Consider the following 15,674-nt stretch of genomic DNA (forward strand, 5'->3'; position numbering starts at 1 on the left):
AAAGCACCAGCTTTGGAAAATTTTCAGCATGTATCTTTTGAAAATTCTCTGTATTACTAGAGGTCTACTGTCAGTCACTGTGTTGTACAACATGGCAATTCTTACTCTGGTGTCAAACACCAGACTGCCCACTATGCTTCCATTCACCTCTTTGGTTCCTTACTATCAGCACGGTGCTGTCCTGAAATACAATAGCTTTTCCATTAAGTTAATGTAACTAATTTACTCTGGAGATTTCAGAAAAATCGAGGCAAAGATCAGCCTTTTTTGCCCGCTTAAGTTGGTACATTTGTCTTGCCCGAAGTTTCATGCTGATCAGTAAGCATAAAGGTGTACTTCACCATGGTAAATCAGACCTGATGTGCAGGGAGCGATGAGCTAAGCTGTTAGAATAGAGCAATATTATTCAACACTTTATAGTGTGTATCTGTGAGGTCTATGCAAATTAATTACAACAAGAATAGTAACACCAGTGCTTTCATACTCTAGTTTAGATAATATGGGTAGTAGTTGTAGATATACTCCAGTGTCACTTTACACTCCTGTGGTTAAACATTACTACGAATGCACAAATAAATATAAAAAAGCACAACCATACAGAGCGTTCATGATTCCTCTTGTGGTAAGGGTTTCAACTCACTACACTTCTGATGTAGACATCGGCAGCCCAGCGACTCACCCTAGGCTGCTGTTATAGTCAATGAGGAAAAACAGACACTTTGAGGCTACAATTCATCTGACCTATTTTAGACGAGATGAATCATACTCTGGGAGTGCCTGTTCCCTTTGTTGACTATAAAGGGAGACTAGATGATTAGCTCAGATGTAAATGCCTGCATCCTACATATTAGATATCTACATCAGTATGATGAAACCCACTCTTACTGTCCAGATATATAGTGAATGACTCATGCAAATTTATCTCCATGTGGTCCAGGAGATAACTGTACTTCAGAACAGTTACATTTGACAGGAACAGCATCGTTAGCAGGCAGGCCAATGCATTTTTTTTATTTAAAGCTTTTAAAAATGCCTTAACCAATTATTTTATGGATTTTTTTCTTCTTAGTGTATGAGAAAAATCAACCATGAAATATGATTGAGTATATCGCTGCCTGTCTCATTTTGCGTGATGTGAGACAACTGCTCCTAATGGCATTAGTGGCATATCCCCGTGGGTTTCTACAAACATTCCCCCACTGCCTGGGGCAGGCTCATTTTCTTTGGCTACTCATCAGACCGTGTTTTGGTCTATAAGTTTCTATATGTTTGAGCTGCACCTAGGTTCTGTCCGACTCCAGCTTCTCAGGCACACCACGGGCATCTGAGTTCTCTGCTTCACTCCATTTCTCAGACACAGAGCCTGTGACCCAGCTGTTGCACACCCCAAGGCAGTGTTATATACCATGAGTTTTCCCAGAAGCTTTGGCAGGTACACCTGAATATAACAGCAAAGGTCTGAGACGTTTTGTGAAATAACTTACAGAAAGGACACAGTTTGTTTACAGGGAAAGCAGTGCCACCTGTGATCCAAATACAGACGGCAAACTGTGTGGGGAACCCTCCATCCAGAATTCTCAACACCATAAATGCCCCTCAGGGCTCTCTCCAGCAATTTCAGTCACTTTTGCTGTTTCAGTCATTCTGCCTGAAATACTGAAATACTGCCATTTTGGGCTTACTGCTCCTGAATACTCTGCTTAGCTTTTCCAAATGCAACATTCAAAAGGTTCCCTTAAATGAAAAAATATGCTCCTTTATGTTCTCTGAACCTCACAATGTCTACAAGGTCTGAGCAATCTCTCCCCCCTTCCCACTCTTCTAAGTTTTAACTAGTGATTTCTGTTCTCCTCAGTTAGGGATTTTCATAGCCTTAACCTACAATGAAGGCCCACTGGGAGAACTAGATTGGCTTTACTTTGGTCAATCTTCTTAGCATATTCATTACTATACATAGATCGAGTCAGTCCTCAATTTTTTCCTTGAAGCCTTCATGTAACTGATGATGTAAATCCCAGGAGCATCTTTGTCAGCAATTTTCAGATTTTATTTGCTTTTCTGTGTGTATGTGCATGAGATTGATCTAGAGAGTTCTTAAAACTATTAAGAGTTCATCAGATACTTAGAGAAAGTAGCTTGGGGCTGTCACATTTCCATTGTTGCTTTTAAAAGGAATAACAATAAATCACAAAACAGTAAAGACTGAATTAACAGATAATTCAGGATCATTTCAATTTGATGTTTCACTTTCTTAATTTGAGACCTGAGGAGCAATAGTGCAATTCAGAATTTTTGAAGATGGGCATTTAAAATTAACCTTAAAACCTAATCATTTTTAAACACTGATATAATTTTTATTCTTCAGAATTATTAGTTTCATTGCAATTTCTAAAGCAATCAGGATAAGAAGGTGCATAAATATAAGTTTGAAATTTTTTCACCATATTTTGCCATCGGTGAGAAATCAAGAAATTACAGATACCCTTACATCTGACAGCATGTACTGCTTTTGTATAGAAGGCATTGAATATAGCATCAGTGTGAAAACAAGCTACCAAATCATCTTTTTAAAGGAAAAGATTAAAAAATAAAGCTGAAAATGCAAAGAATAGAAGAACATTGAAAACTATGGTATTTTCTAACACAGCACTTAAACCAGAATGTCATGATTTTTCCCATGGATTAGCTGTAGAGAAAAGGGAAGGGAAAATAAAATTCCTTTTTTTAACTTTGTGTATAGTTTTGACTTTATATTGCTTAATCATACCTGCTGTTTGTGATCATAACTATGATTTATAGCTAGCCACTCCCAGCTGAATAGAACAGATGAGACATGATTCTGGTCTTTTTTCTTTTTTTTTTTGACGAGGGACAGTTGGCTACAAATACGATAAAAGAAAGACAACAGGTTTTTAAAAGTTTATTTTGTATTCATATATATATACAAAATAAATAGATCATGACAAAGTGACTTGCCTGGTTGACATGGGGCAGGCAGTGGACATTTTCTACCTGGACTTCTCCAAGGCCTTTGATACGGTCCCCCACAGTCTCCTCCTGGAGAAACTGATGCATTATGGCCTAGACAAGTGGTCTGTGCAGTGGTGGGGAACTGGCTGACAGGCCGCACCCAAAGGGTGGTGGTAAATAGCTCTTTCTCAAACTGGCAACCTGTCACAAGTGGAGTCCCCCAGGGATCGATATTGGGCTCAATGTTATTCAATATCTTTATAAGTGATCTGGATAACGGCACCAAGTGTAGCCTGATGAAGTGTGCTGATGACACCAAGTTGAGCGGGGCAGTAGACACACCAGAAGGGAGAGCTGCTCTGCAGAAGGGAGGCTGGAAGAGTGGGCCAGCAAGAACCTGATGAAGTTCAACTAGGAGAAGTGTAAGGTCCTGCACCTGGGAAGACATAATCCAGGAGTGCAGTACAGACTGGGAGCCACCTGGCTGGAGAGCAGCTCTGTGGAAAGGGACCTGGGGGTCCTGGTGGACAGAAAGCTCAACATGAGCGAACAGTGGGCTGCTGTGGCCAAGAAGGCCAACAGGATGCTGGGTTGCATCAAAAAGGGCATCACCAGCAGAGATAAAGAAGTCATCATCCTGCCCTACTCAGCACTTGTCAGGCCACACCTGGAGTACTGTGTACAGTTCTGGTCCCCGCTATACAAAAAGGATGTGGACAGGCTGGAAGGGGTCCAGAGAAGGGCCACCAAGATGATCAAAGGACTGGGAAGCCTGCCATATGAGGAAAGGCTGGGAGAACTGGGTTTGTTCAGCCTTGAGAAAAGGAGGCTCAGAGGGGATCTCATCACCGTGTACCAGTACTTAAGGGGTGGCTACATAGAAGATGGAGACTCCATTTTTGCAAGGAGTCCCATGGAGAGGACAACGGGGAATGGACACAAGTTGCTCTTGGGGAGATTCCGATTGGACACAAGAGGGAAACTTTTCACACTGAGGACAGTCAACCATTGGAATAATCCTCCCAGGGAAGTGGTTGACTTGGCCACATTGGACACCTTCAAGAGTTGTCTGGACAGGGTGCTGGGCCATCTTGTTTAGACTCTGCTCTTCCCAGAAAGGTTGGACTAGATGATCCCTGAGGTCCCTTCCAACCTGGGATTCTGTGATTCTGTGATTCAGTATATATTCACTCATTAAATAGACAAATTAACCCTTTTTCCCTGTAGGAAGCAGGATATTTTGTAGTTTCAAATGTTGTGTTATTTATTTTAATTCTCAGTCTTTCTGCAAGTATTTTTTTTTTAAAGAGATCTCAGGTGTTTAAAGCAGTTATTTGCCTACACAGGACATGTAAAATGGTGTTCTGTCTAACTTCCTGAAACTATGAAATGACAAAAAGAAAATCCTTTGAAGCAAAGCTGTAATTCCATGAGAAGTTCAGTATGGTGAATAGACCTGGCCTTAATGAATTAAGTTCCTACAAGCTGAACTATGTGAAAGCAAGGAAGCTGGCTGCTGCCATAGATATCTTGTAAAGAGATGCCTTGATAACTCTCCACCAGCCTCATCTGTCTCCTGATCACAACATCACTTGATCTTGTAGGATCAGTTCCGCCTCAGCAGACATCACTCACCATACCGGAGTGAAGCCACTTTGAACGCTAGACAAAAGCACACTGGACACTTGGCTGAAACTGCAAACCTAAACACTTTAGAGGTTCTGATCCCAGATTAAAAGAAAAAAAGGCTGGTGCATTAACATACCCCAAGGACCCTACTTAACAGAATACTTGCTTTTGTGTTTTAAACCACAGGCATATAGAGAAAAACATTAAAATCAGTGGGGGAATTAAAAATTTTACTAAGCTAGAGAAGCAGAAAACAGAAATAATTACAAGGAATAAGCTTGCCTGAATAAAGAAAAACAGGATGAAAAACAACACACTTTCCTCTTAGCTGAAATCCATTCTCTTCCTCCCCTGCCTAAGCAAAAGCAAGTATTTATGCATCCTATGTGCACATCACAAAACAAAAGTGTTGGCCATATGGGCAACCTCATGCCTTTCCCACGCTGATACTTTTAGTGTGTGTTTTTAGTTTGCATCAGCAAGATTTTTGTTGGCAGAGAAGAAGACAGGAAGAGGGGAAAAAAAGGTCCCAACAGGTGTCTCGCAAAGGGAGGTAAGGTTAACTTAGGGATGCTAATTCTCCTTCACACCAGGCACGGTGTTTGAGCCAAAGCAGTAACTCTCACTTTCTTCTCTGCTCGTATGTCATTACTAGAGTTTCCTGCTGCCTCTCCTCAATTCTTATCTCCCCAGCTAATCTTAGTCTTAATCTTCTGTTACTAAGAGAAAGACGAGAAAGATGGCTGTGGGCAACTGGCAATTGTACATAGTGACAATACAAATTGTCACTTGAAGGCTAGCATCACAATTTTATCTTCTTTTTCTAGGTGGTTTGGAACTCCAGTGAGACAACAGTGAAAAGATGGCATTTGTGCAATACAACGGATGTGACGCAGTCGTTACATACACATACCTCACTTGGCTTTATCTCTAGGCTCAGGTAACAAGAAGAGAGTTAATATTCTCTCTTCAATTTTAGTGGATTTAAGGATATTGCTTTTTGCAGATCGAATCCCTCTGGGAGCTGGCTACATACTAGTCATTTCTCAGGAAAGGAAAAAAAACAGTTCTTTGAAAGTGTGTATGTGAAAAGCTGCAAACAGCAAGAAGAAAGCAATATAAATAAAATCCTTTGTTAATTAATCCCTGCAAAGCTAGGTGGTACAGATGTGCTGCTGGTAGATGTCAACAACTGCCCACTCTCAACTTCCAAACTGGAAACAAATATGACCTTAGAAGAAAGCTGTGACTATTTTGAATTGCTGCTGCAAATTACAAAGAAAACTTTGAAACAGAAAACCCGTGTGAGAAACAGAGAGCTCACTGTCACCTTTGCAGTGCTGTTGCTTGGTGTCCTACGTGTTGAACGATACTGAGAATAGAAGCAGGAGAAATGGAACTCATCTCGGGTTGCAGCCTCATTTCACAAGGTATCTACCTAAGATACAGGGAGTGTACTTGGCATACTTTGACATGGTTGCAAAGCAAAATGTGCTGTATAAATTATTAGCAACTCCGGAGCTGTCACTACTGGGTTACAAGACTATCTGGCTACAGCAGGGATCAGACATACAACCACCTCTTTTTCCAAAGACTGCTTCATACATTTTAAAGCCATCATACCCTCTTCGAGTTTCTCTGGTCTGGCTCTGTATAACAGTGAACAGCTATATTATCCTTTTGCTCCTGTGCCGATTCAGTAAACAGCATTTGACAAGAACACTGCTGCCAAATCTATTGAAAAGTGAAGAGATGATGGTAAATAAATTTCTGAGGGCTAAGATTGCTGCTGATGGCCACGGTCATCCACCTAATCTATTTCAAGTGCATTCTTCCCCAGTGCTTAACTGATTGTAGAGGGATTGATACCTTAAGGTCTAGGAGATCTACTCCTTTTCAGAAAACATGGTTGAAAAAGAAAATTAAAGAGTTAGTGGATGTGAAGGATTAGTGATTAAACAAGGGCTTCTATTGAAAAGAACCAGTAAAAATGTAATTTTGGTTTAGAAGAAATAAATTAAGAACCTATTTTGGGCAACACTCTTCCTCACACAATTATCCATGTTTATACAGAAACAATTAAAAACAATGCTTTGATGCCCTATGTATTCATGGATACTTCATTGTTCTATCTTTTAAATAATAAAGAATAATCCTCCTTCAATCTCTTCTGGAAACACAGTTTTCTAATAAAAATTTTTTCTCTCTTTTTTGCAATTATAAGTAGCACTAAAGTAACAACTAATTATGAGAAGCTGTATTCATTTCCTGGTAACTTAGTGGAATTACATTTGGGAAATTTGGGGTTTATTTAACCACTCTGTTTAGGACCCTGGTGAAACACGTTCTCAAATACATACGTATACCTCCCTCTGTACTTAACCTATCTAAGATCTGTGCTTGCGGTTTAAATACTTGGGAAAACATTGTTAGTATGTAAATGTGTATTTCTGAATCAAATCTTCTCATCTGAATAGAGAATTAACAGTTGAATGTTTCTCATTCAGAGGCCGACTCTCCAGCAAATATCTCAAAAGAAGATTAAGCTGACTGAGATTAATTTTGAAAATGCCTGGATTTATACACACATGTACAGTTTACAGCACATTAGTATTATTTTTAGAATGTAAAAAATGCATCATGTGAGACAAATTAACTGTGCGTGATCGAAGGCAGACTTACAAATTTACAGTTACATGCTTCTCAAAACACTACCTACTTGCCTTTGCTTGGTTTCCTCTTAAATCCTCCACTTCACATAATTTGTGCTTCTAATGAGTAACTAAAATCAATAGTTTTACATAATTCATACTTTGAATTTTATTGCATTACCTACAAGAACATTATTTTCTATCTGAATAACAGAGGTCAGCCAAAAGCTTGCATTTATATCTTTCTGCACTTGCATGAGTGTCATCTATGTCAAGGAGAGATGTGCATGTACGTGCCCTGAAACAGGGAACTCAAAGGAGAAATTTGCCCCTGTGCAAAGCTGATGACTTCGGTAATTTGTCACATTTCAAAAAAAAGTTTCTGTCTGATAACATCATCAGAGGGGTCCAACTCAAGTGATAGGATGGAATAAAGCAAATTGCTTGCTTACAACAACATTAAGAGGTTAATCCTTTTTTTTCCTGTAGTTACACAAATGTCTCTCAGACATCAGTGTGAAACTAGTTTGTAGGATCCAGCATAGGGATGTTATTTATAAAACAAATCCTTCTTTTTCAACATTATCTGTAGATAGAAAGTATACATTTACTATATACAAAAATAGCATTCCTTGTGTTTTCTAGTCATTAACACTCCTGCAACTTGTTGCAAATGGTGAATCCCGCACCTGCACAGGGGCTTGTCAAAGCCTCCATCCACTTCACCCAGCTGCAGGAGCAGGTCCTCTTTGAAGGATCAGAAGCAGGACACACAGAGGTGAGCTCAGCTTACCGCTTTGCTCTACACAGGATAAGTTCAGATAGACTAAAATGATTACTTCACTGATGCCATGTCTAAAGAATATTTTCAGCCTGACAGAGCAGGAGGAACACAAGGCCTCTGCACAGGCATCGGCTAACCGTAAGTCTGGTTGCTCTCTCGAGTGCCTCACAAACATTTCCCGAGATATGCCTTATTATCAGTTGCATGTTTCTGAAGGAAACATGACTGGAAATTTAAGATATTCCACTCTACACTCCATAAAGGTGACTTCATGTGAAAAGATGCCACGGGTTTTATAGGAGACATTCACACATGTCTAGCTGTCTGATGACTGGCAGTGCCAGGGTCTTGCAGCATCTGCTGGACACTGAAGACAATATGAATTTTCATTCATTTCCACCTGCTGTGCCCTAACAAAACTTAATTTCCACATCACCATGAGTCACTCTGGTCCAGAGGACAGGGCCCTCTCTGGGAGGACAAGAATGGCCAAAGAGGTGTGCTCCCATGGGCACCCAGCCCACCTCAGGCATGTCCAGCGTGGCACAGAGCTCCTGTGCCATCATCTGCCCCAGCCCCTCTTTAGGTCAGGCCTGGACTGCCAAAGACATTTAAGCTGGATATGTGCATTTAACTTTTCAAACCATGTATTTCTACACTGCTCATGAAAACCAGAGATGACATTTGAGTAGGCTCTTGCTCTTGCTCCAGTTCCAGTGCTGCAGGAGGCATGGCTGAACTGCACTTCAACTGCACAGTTCCTCACAGAACATCCCATCATCACCCAAAAATCAGCAGCTCAGTCTGTTTACCTTAATCCACTTCTTCATAAAAATACATTTAGAAAAAAAAAAATTGTTGACACGAATGTAAAAAACACCCCAAACATTTCAGTCTGTGACCAGAAGTATCCCTTTTTTTCTGTTCCTACAAACAGGCCTTTTTTTTTTCCTTCCCCTAGAGGACCGAATTTGGTTAGTTATATGTCCTTAGTTGGCATACCAAACAGAGAAATGTTAGACTTAAAGCATGTGGCACTTGCAGAATTATTTTTCAATTTTAGCACGCTATGCTGCAGAGCAAGAGAAGACATCCCCGTGACAGACAGGGAGCCAGGCGGGGAGCAGCACATCGCTTAGCACTGCTCCACAGGGCTTCACCCCTTGCGAGAGAGATCTGGCCTTATGCCGCACCTTTGTCAAGGACTGTATTTCACACTATGAATCTGATTTTCTCTTCCTGATGAGTACGTTACATATTTCTCCCAAGATAATCTATATTATACTAATACATGCACAGTTTATTGCAACTTATGTTCAGCACAATTTCCGTTATATACATACATATATATGGGCACAGACTGGGAAAAATCCCCATTTATGTAGGCTATGAGAATGTAATGAGAAGAAAAATGGCAAGAAGAGGAGAGGAAGAAGGAAGGATGAGTACTCTAGCAAATGACACTGTATATTAAAGGTCAGGCATCATCCAATACTACATCTGATGGAGTTTGCCTGCCACCTCTAACAGCCAATGGCGATTCCAAGCCCATTTGTATTGTTATTTATCGGCACAGAACGTTGTGCTTTATGAAGGATTTTCACGAAGTTTTGGGACATCCACTCCACAAAGTATTTGTTGCAATTCATAAAAAACCAAGAGAGCTCAGTTATGTGTTACAGTTCAACAACAAGAAGTCTCTCTAGTTTCCAAGGATATATTTGAAAGCAAGAGAAATTTAGTTGTCAATAGCCAATAGCTATGACCTTGTTATGAAACTTCACAGGGATTAAAATATCAGCACTGTATATTCAGTCTATTCAAATTTCTTCTTTTATCCTCAGTCACATGAAGGAGTAAAACCATCACCAACATGAATAGTAACTATATAAGGAAAAATGTAATAGGACATGGATTATTAACAGAAGACAGTTGAAAGCCCCCCTCCACATGAAAAAGATATTCCCTTGCTCTTAATCATGTGATGGTCTTTGCACAGGCTAATTGTATATCATCTTGAGAGACAAGAAGAACTTTTGAAAAGTGCCCTTTTAAAGCTTCCACTTTCATCGTCCTATGCAGAGAGGGGCAGGGACTGAGGTTTTGCAGCAATCTGAGCAGATATACACAGTTTTCTTTCAGAGCAGATTTTCATCTTGGAGGGAAGAACATAAGTAAAATTATAAGATGAGCTTTATGAAAAACTTGCCAGACATTTAGCAAAATAAAGAAGTTCAGATAAGAGTGAAACATCTATTATGCATAGCTAGAAAGATGTCTGCTTCAATTTGCAGGCCTCTATATGACCACTCCTAAAATGAGTGCCAAGGGAAGCACAGGAATCTATTCCCTCCCAACATATTTCTGGGTATGCAGCGTTACTTGCAGAAAATGCTTCCATCAGACTGTGCTAACGCACCCTTTGAGTGATCCCATCCACAGCAAGCTTCCTTTAATTTCTCGTTGCTCGCAATGTGTACCTGCAGCACACAGGAACTCACAGGAGGTCCTTGGAGAACTGTGAGGAGGCTAAGCTGGCTGGGAGAGATGACAACGCACTTGGAGAAAAGCAGAACACTGCTGCTGGATGTGCATGCAGCATTTGAGACAACGTCAAGCTGGTGAGATGCCGATGGTCATGGGACAGCAGAACAACACAGGATTAGAGGAGGAAATTGGGTTGCTGAACAGGGAAAATGGATAAGGGTTACGGAGATGCACAGAGCAATGGGGTCAACTGCAGAGGCTTTGAGAAGAGCAAGGCTACAGACAACAGCATGCAAGGGAGGCATGGGGCTCTGGATAGTAAAGGGGAAGGCAGCAACTGCTGGTGATGGGGTAGGCTGAGGCAGCACCAATGTCCTCAGTGACAAAGGACATCGAGAGGAGATGCAAAGGCAGCACTGCCCGTCCCCATGTAGAGAGGGGCAACATGCAAGATGTGACGAGTGGTATGCCAATAGAAATAAATACTGCCGGAAAATGCCAACTAACTGCAACCAGAGCTGTCTGTAACCAAAATCTGTTCCAACCAAGTTGTTAGTAAAGACGTACCTCTGGAAGAAGGAAAAAATAATTGTATAGGTGTTTTTATACATTTCCCTTTTGGTTTGGAGTGACCACTTTGGATTTTTTTTAATGGAGGCAAATCAAGCTGGGAAAGTACTTAAACATCCCTAACCTTGAACATAAAACAAAAAAAGTAAAAAGAATCCCAATCTTATTTTTTTTGCTTGTCAAAGGCAGCACTGTAAGTTTCCATCTCAACCTGGAACAACGTATAGTTCCCCATACCTTCAGGGTTTAATCTTTGAGTTGGTCTAAAAACTTCCCCCAGTTAGCTCTCATGGACACCGGGGATTACTGATGGGGTGCTATTGATTCAGGACATATGACAATTGCAGTAAAGATAGGAAGGGTGCGCTTTTTTTATAGAGAAGGCTTACTTGGCTGTTGGAAGATGCCTGGCCGGCAGGCTTTTCCCACTCCCAAAGCTCCCAAACGCTGGGGCCACCCTCCTTAAGCTCCCTAAGCGGTACCCACACATAGCTCCACTGCTTTACATTTCCTCCCTGAAACAGTTGCTGATTCCCTCCCCTCCTCCCAGCAGAGCACCACGCAAAGGTCAGGCAAAAGCCTTTGAGATTAAATTGTAAGTGATTAAAATTTCCATTATTTTGTGAACTTGTTCCACATATTAAAGAGCCCTAATGGAACTTGCTCACATTTGTGCAGGTAGAATGGCACATGATGACAGGAATTAAGGAAATTAATTCCTGTGCTTTGGACTGAAGTAATCTTCCAGAATGTAATTGGCTTTCAATCATTCACACACAACATGCCCTTCACCTTTCAATGGTAATTCATTTTACCATACAGGTTTTGAATTCCATCTACGTCATGCTTTAAGAAAGCTCCCATCTCTGTACTAGAACACAGTGTATATGTTTTGTCCAGGAGGAGACCATGTCAGAGCATAATTCAGATTTCTGATGTATGCGTCTATACGATGTTTTATTGTTTTGGCAACTCTTAGCATGGGGAAATGCAGAACACTTCCTGGCCAGAGATCAAGAAGCAGTTCCCTCAGCAATGCAAGGTTATTAATGCCACCTCTCCTGAAATGCTTGCTATTGTCTTGCTGCGCTGAGCTCTCCCTGGGACATGGCAAAGTGGATATGAGTGTACAAGACTTTCCGGGGCTGCGCCTGGATCACCGCAGAGCTGTGCAAAGCATAGTGACAGTAAACATAGCTGCGTCTGCTTTAATAAAAGCAACAGAAATCTGGAAAATTTCACTGTATAGCACTTTCCTCCTTCCATGGTTGTGAAAGAAAGACTACAGAGGAAATATCTGGAAGCACTGGGCTTGGTCTAGTTGCTTCTGGGGTTGCTTCAGCCCACCCTCTTCAGCTGACGTAGCAGCAACATGTTATAGGTGACGAAGTGTATCCCTCTGACGAAATGGCCATCTGCAGGCCAGGTGCGGCATTTAAATCTATTTCTTCTTGTCTGTATTTTCCTTTTGCATGTCACATCCTATCATTCTGTGATGTATCTCCCTCACACTAATATCAGCCCTGGCTTACAACCAGGGAGACTGTAATGTTGGCACCGCTGCCAAATGGTTAGGCATATCCTGGACACAGACAACAGATGCTTATATTTAAATTGGGACTAATTTGCATTTTTGTGTATTATGGATTTTTTAAAGCTTAGTTTTAGTAAAGAAAGGGAATGTGTAATTCCGAAATAGTAATACTTTCATTTGAAAAGCCAGGTTTGCTAATGGATTGCCATCTGTTCAACCCTTTGCCAGGAAATAGATTTGTCCTGCTTACTGAAAACAGTATTAGGGTGAAACTGTAGATTACACAGTGGATTTCTGAGCAGTTTAATTTAAAGTGCATGCTTGCACTTTGTTATTTCAGTAAAAATAACTTTAGAATCTCCTTTTCTACTAATGCTGGAATTTAAGCCATCCAGCAAACTGTATTTAGAGTACTTTGTGGGCTGTTTTGCTCTCAGCTGGCTTCCAGAAAAGGTGCCTACCTCTCCTTTATCGTTCTGAATCTGAGTTCATCACATTTCTCTTGCGTTGGATTTACAGCAAGAAGCTTGCTATCCTGCCTCGAAAGCCCATCTTAATCCTCTAGAAAAAAAAAAAAAACACTTAAAAAACCAAGGCTCTGGCCTCAATCATGCTTTCAAGAGCATAAGATATATACGAGCTGGGAGCCTCTCAGAGCCTCTGGATGCAAGTTAGGAAGAAGGATACTCGGCAATTCAGGATGCTGTACTGGGGCCGTTGGACCTCTCTAACCGATGGAGGCGAATGAGCGAAACAAATCAGAACGGTAAGTTACTCTCTTCTGCAGCCCACAGAAACCTAATAACGTTTCTGCGGAGCCCTGTTAGGGGCACAAATGCACCGCGAGGGAGATGTCCAATTTTGACAGCGTGGAGGCAAAAGCAGAATTTTAACCTAACTTCAAGATTTCAGCACCCTCTTACATCGGCTCGCTAAGGTCACTGACAGTCTCCAGGCTAGCAAACACACCAACCGCTCTCCCTCACCCAGACCCAGCAGCTGTCCACAGGAACAACCAGACGCCCTCTTTTGTAGGGTAACATCATTAAGGCCAGCGAACAGGAGTTGCGGTACCCGGCCCCTTCCCCGCACACGCACACACACACGCCCCCCGCCCCCCAAAACGCCGCATTTCGCCAACAAACTGCCTCCGCGGGAGATGCCGGCTCCCGACTCGCTGCCCCCCGCCACGGAGCTTCCCACCCGCGGGGGCGGCGGCGTGGGGGCCCCCGGAGCCCCGCGGCGTGGGCGGGCGCCCGCGGGGGAACCCGGCCGGGCGGGGGCGGCGGAGCGGCCCCGAGAAGCGGCCCCCGCGCCCGGCGGAGCGGCGCGGTGCGGAGCGGGACGCCGGCCGCGGAGCCGCCTCCCGCCAGCGGTGCCAGCCCTGCCCCCGCCCCGCCGCCCGGACAAAGTTTTATTTCCTCCGTCTCAGCCCTTCTCCCGCCTCCCACCTGAGCCCCTCCGGGAGGCGCTTCCCGCCGCCCGCCACGCCGGGGCTGCGGGGGAAGAGCCGGCGCTCCGCCGCGGCGGCCCCGGGCAGGGCGCGGGGAGCTGGGGCGGCCGGGGCGGCGGCGGCGGCAGCCGCGCTTACCTCTGTCCAGCGTGAGCGGCTGGACCGCTGTCAGTGTCGCCATGTCTGCGGCGGGGCTGGAGTCCGAGTGACGGGCGGCTCCGGCACCGGCGTGGAGTGCGGGGAAGGGCGGGGAGGAGGCTGGCAAGGAGAGGGGGCGGAGGAGGAGGGTGGCTCCGTGGGAGGAGGAGGAGGAGGAGGAGGAGGAGAAGGAGGAGGAGGAAGAGGAGGAGGAGGCGAGCGGGGCGGAGAGGGCGCCCAGGGGAGGGCGGCTCGCCATGGACGGGGCGCCGCGGTGGTGCGGGCGCAGGGCGGCCCGGCGCGGCCCGGCGCGGGCTGCCGGCATCGCTGCGCTGCCGAGGCCGGGCCTGGCGGGAGGCCCCAGCCGCACCGCAGTCGCCTCGGGGCCGGGTCCCGGGACCCGCGGGGGCCGTGCCGTGCCGTGCCGTGCCGGGGGTGAGGGACGGGTCGCCGCCGGTCCCACCGCCCCGGGGATGCCGCAGCGGTCGGCGGAGAGAGGGAGAGGGTTGAGGGCGGGGAGCTGCGCAGCGCCGCGGGGCGGGGAGGGGGCCGGACCCGGCAGCCCGGCCTCGCCTGGGCCGGGGGCGGCGGGGCGGGACGGGGCGGGGCGGGCCGCCCCCTCCCGGGGCTGGGGCCTGGACAGCGGCAAGGGGACGCGGTGTGTCTGTGTGGGGCACGGCTCCCAGGACGGGCCGCGGGGGACGGAAATCCGCGGGGGAGGCCGTGAGGGGAGATACCTGGTCCCTGTGCAGGGCCCCGGCCGGGGGGACGAGTGTCCCGTGGCGGGCCTTATAGACGGACCGAACTGCTGGCCTCGCCATCAGGCCGGGCATCGCCTCTGTCCGAACTGCCAGGTGCGGCCCGGCCAGGAAACCCGACCTCCTCTCGCAAAGCACACCCAACGCGCCTCCGCAGCGTGGGGCTGAGCCCTCACACCCACGGGGCGGGAGGCTGCTCACCGACGTCTGGCGGCCGCCTCTTGCAGATCAGCTGCAGCTTTGTGAGCTTGGAGGCCTTCACAGGAGACCATCCGTGAAGGTGGAGTTTCACACTGGAGCTCCGCGAGGTTTGCTGGCAGCCCTCTGGTCGTCTGCTGCTCGTCTACATGAAGTCAAAGGAACCTGGTCAGCTGTCATCCAAGAATGGTGTGGCAGTGTGGCGGAGTCCCACAGGGTTTCTTCTGCCTTCCCTACAGTGGGCAACTGTGAAGAGGAATGACCAAGCAAAGAATGGCGTCCTCTTTAACTATTGCCATGTGTAGTACCTGTGGTCTTGTGCTTGCCCAGGGAGCACTGGGACAGGGCGGACTGTCATTCCAAAGGGGAAGGTAGCGCTCTTCTCCTTACCCACCGGGATCTGACAAACCACAGGGGACTTGAAAGTACAGCGGTTCAAGGCTGCACATCAATACAAGCTTGCAAGGGTATTTAAGCACTAGTATAGATAATTAGGGAAGCT

At 45.1% G+C, this 15,674-nt stretch overlaps 1 protein-coding gene across 2 annotated transcripts in view; it reads right to left on the bottom strand.

Moving 5' to 3' along the window:
* LIN7A (lin-7 homolog A, crumbs cell polarity complex component) overlaps positions 1–14,727 on the bottom strand; it is a 48,978-nt gene extending 34,251 nt beyond the window's left edge. For both annotated transcript variants that reach the window (XM_064450198.1, XM_064450207.1), the window contains exon 1: positions 14,217–14,727. In XM_064450198.1, coding sequence (XP_064306268.1) covers positions 14,217–14,541 — 325 coding nt within the window. In that variant the 5' untranslated portion in view covers positions 14,542–14,727. The remainder of the gene's footprint in view (positions 1–14,216) is intronic.
* Positions 14,728–15,674: the final 947 nt, after the last annotated feature.

This window comes from Phalacrocorax carbo, chromosome 1 (genome assembly GCF_963921805.1).
Source record: "Phalacrocorax carbo chromosome 1, bPhaCar2.1, whole genome shotgun sequence".
Classification (NCBI taxonomy): Eukaryota; Metazoa; Chordata; class Aves; order Suliformes; family Phalacrocoracidae; genus Phalacrocorax; species Phalacrocorax carbo.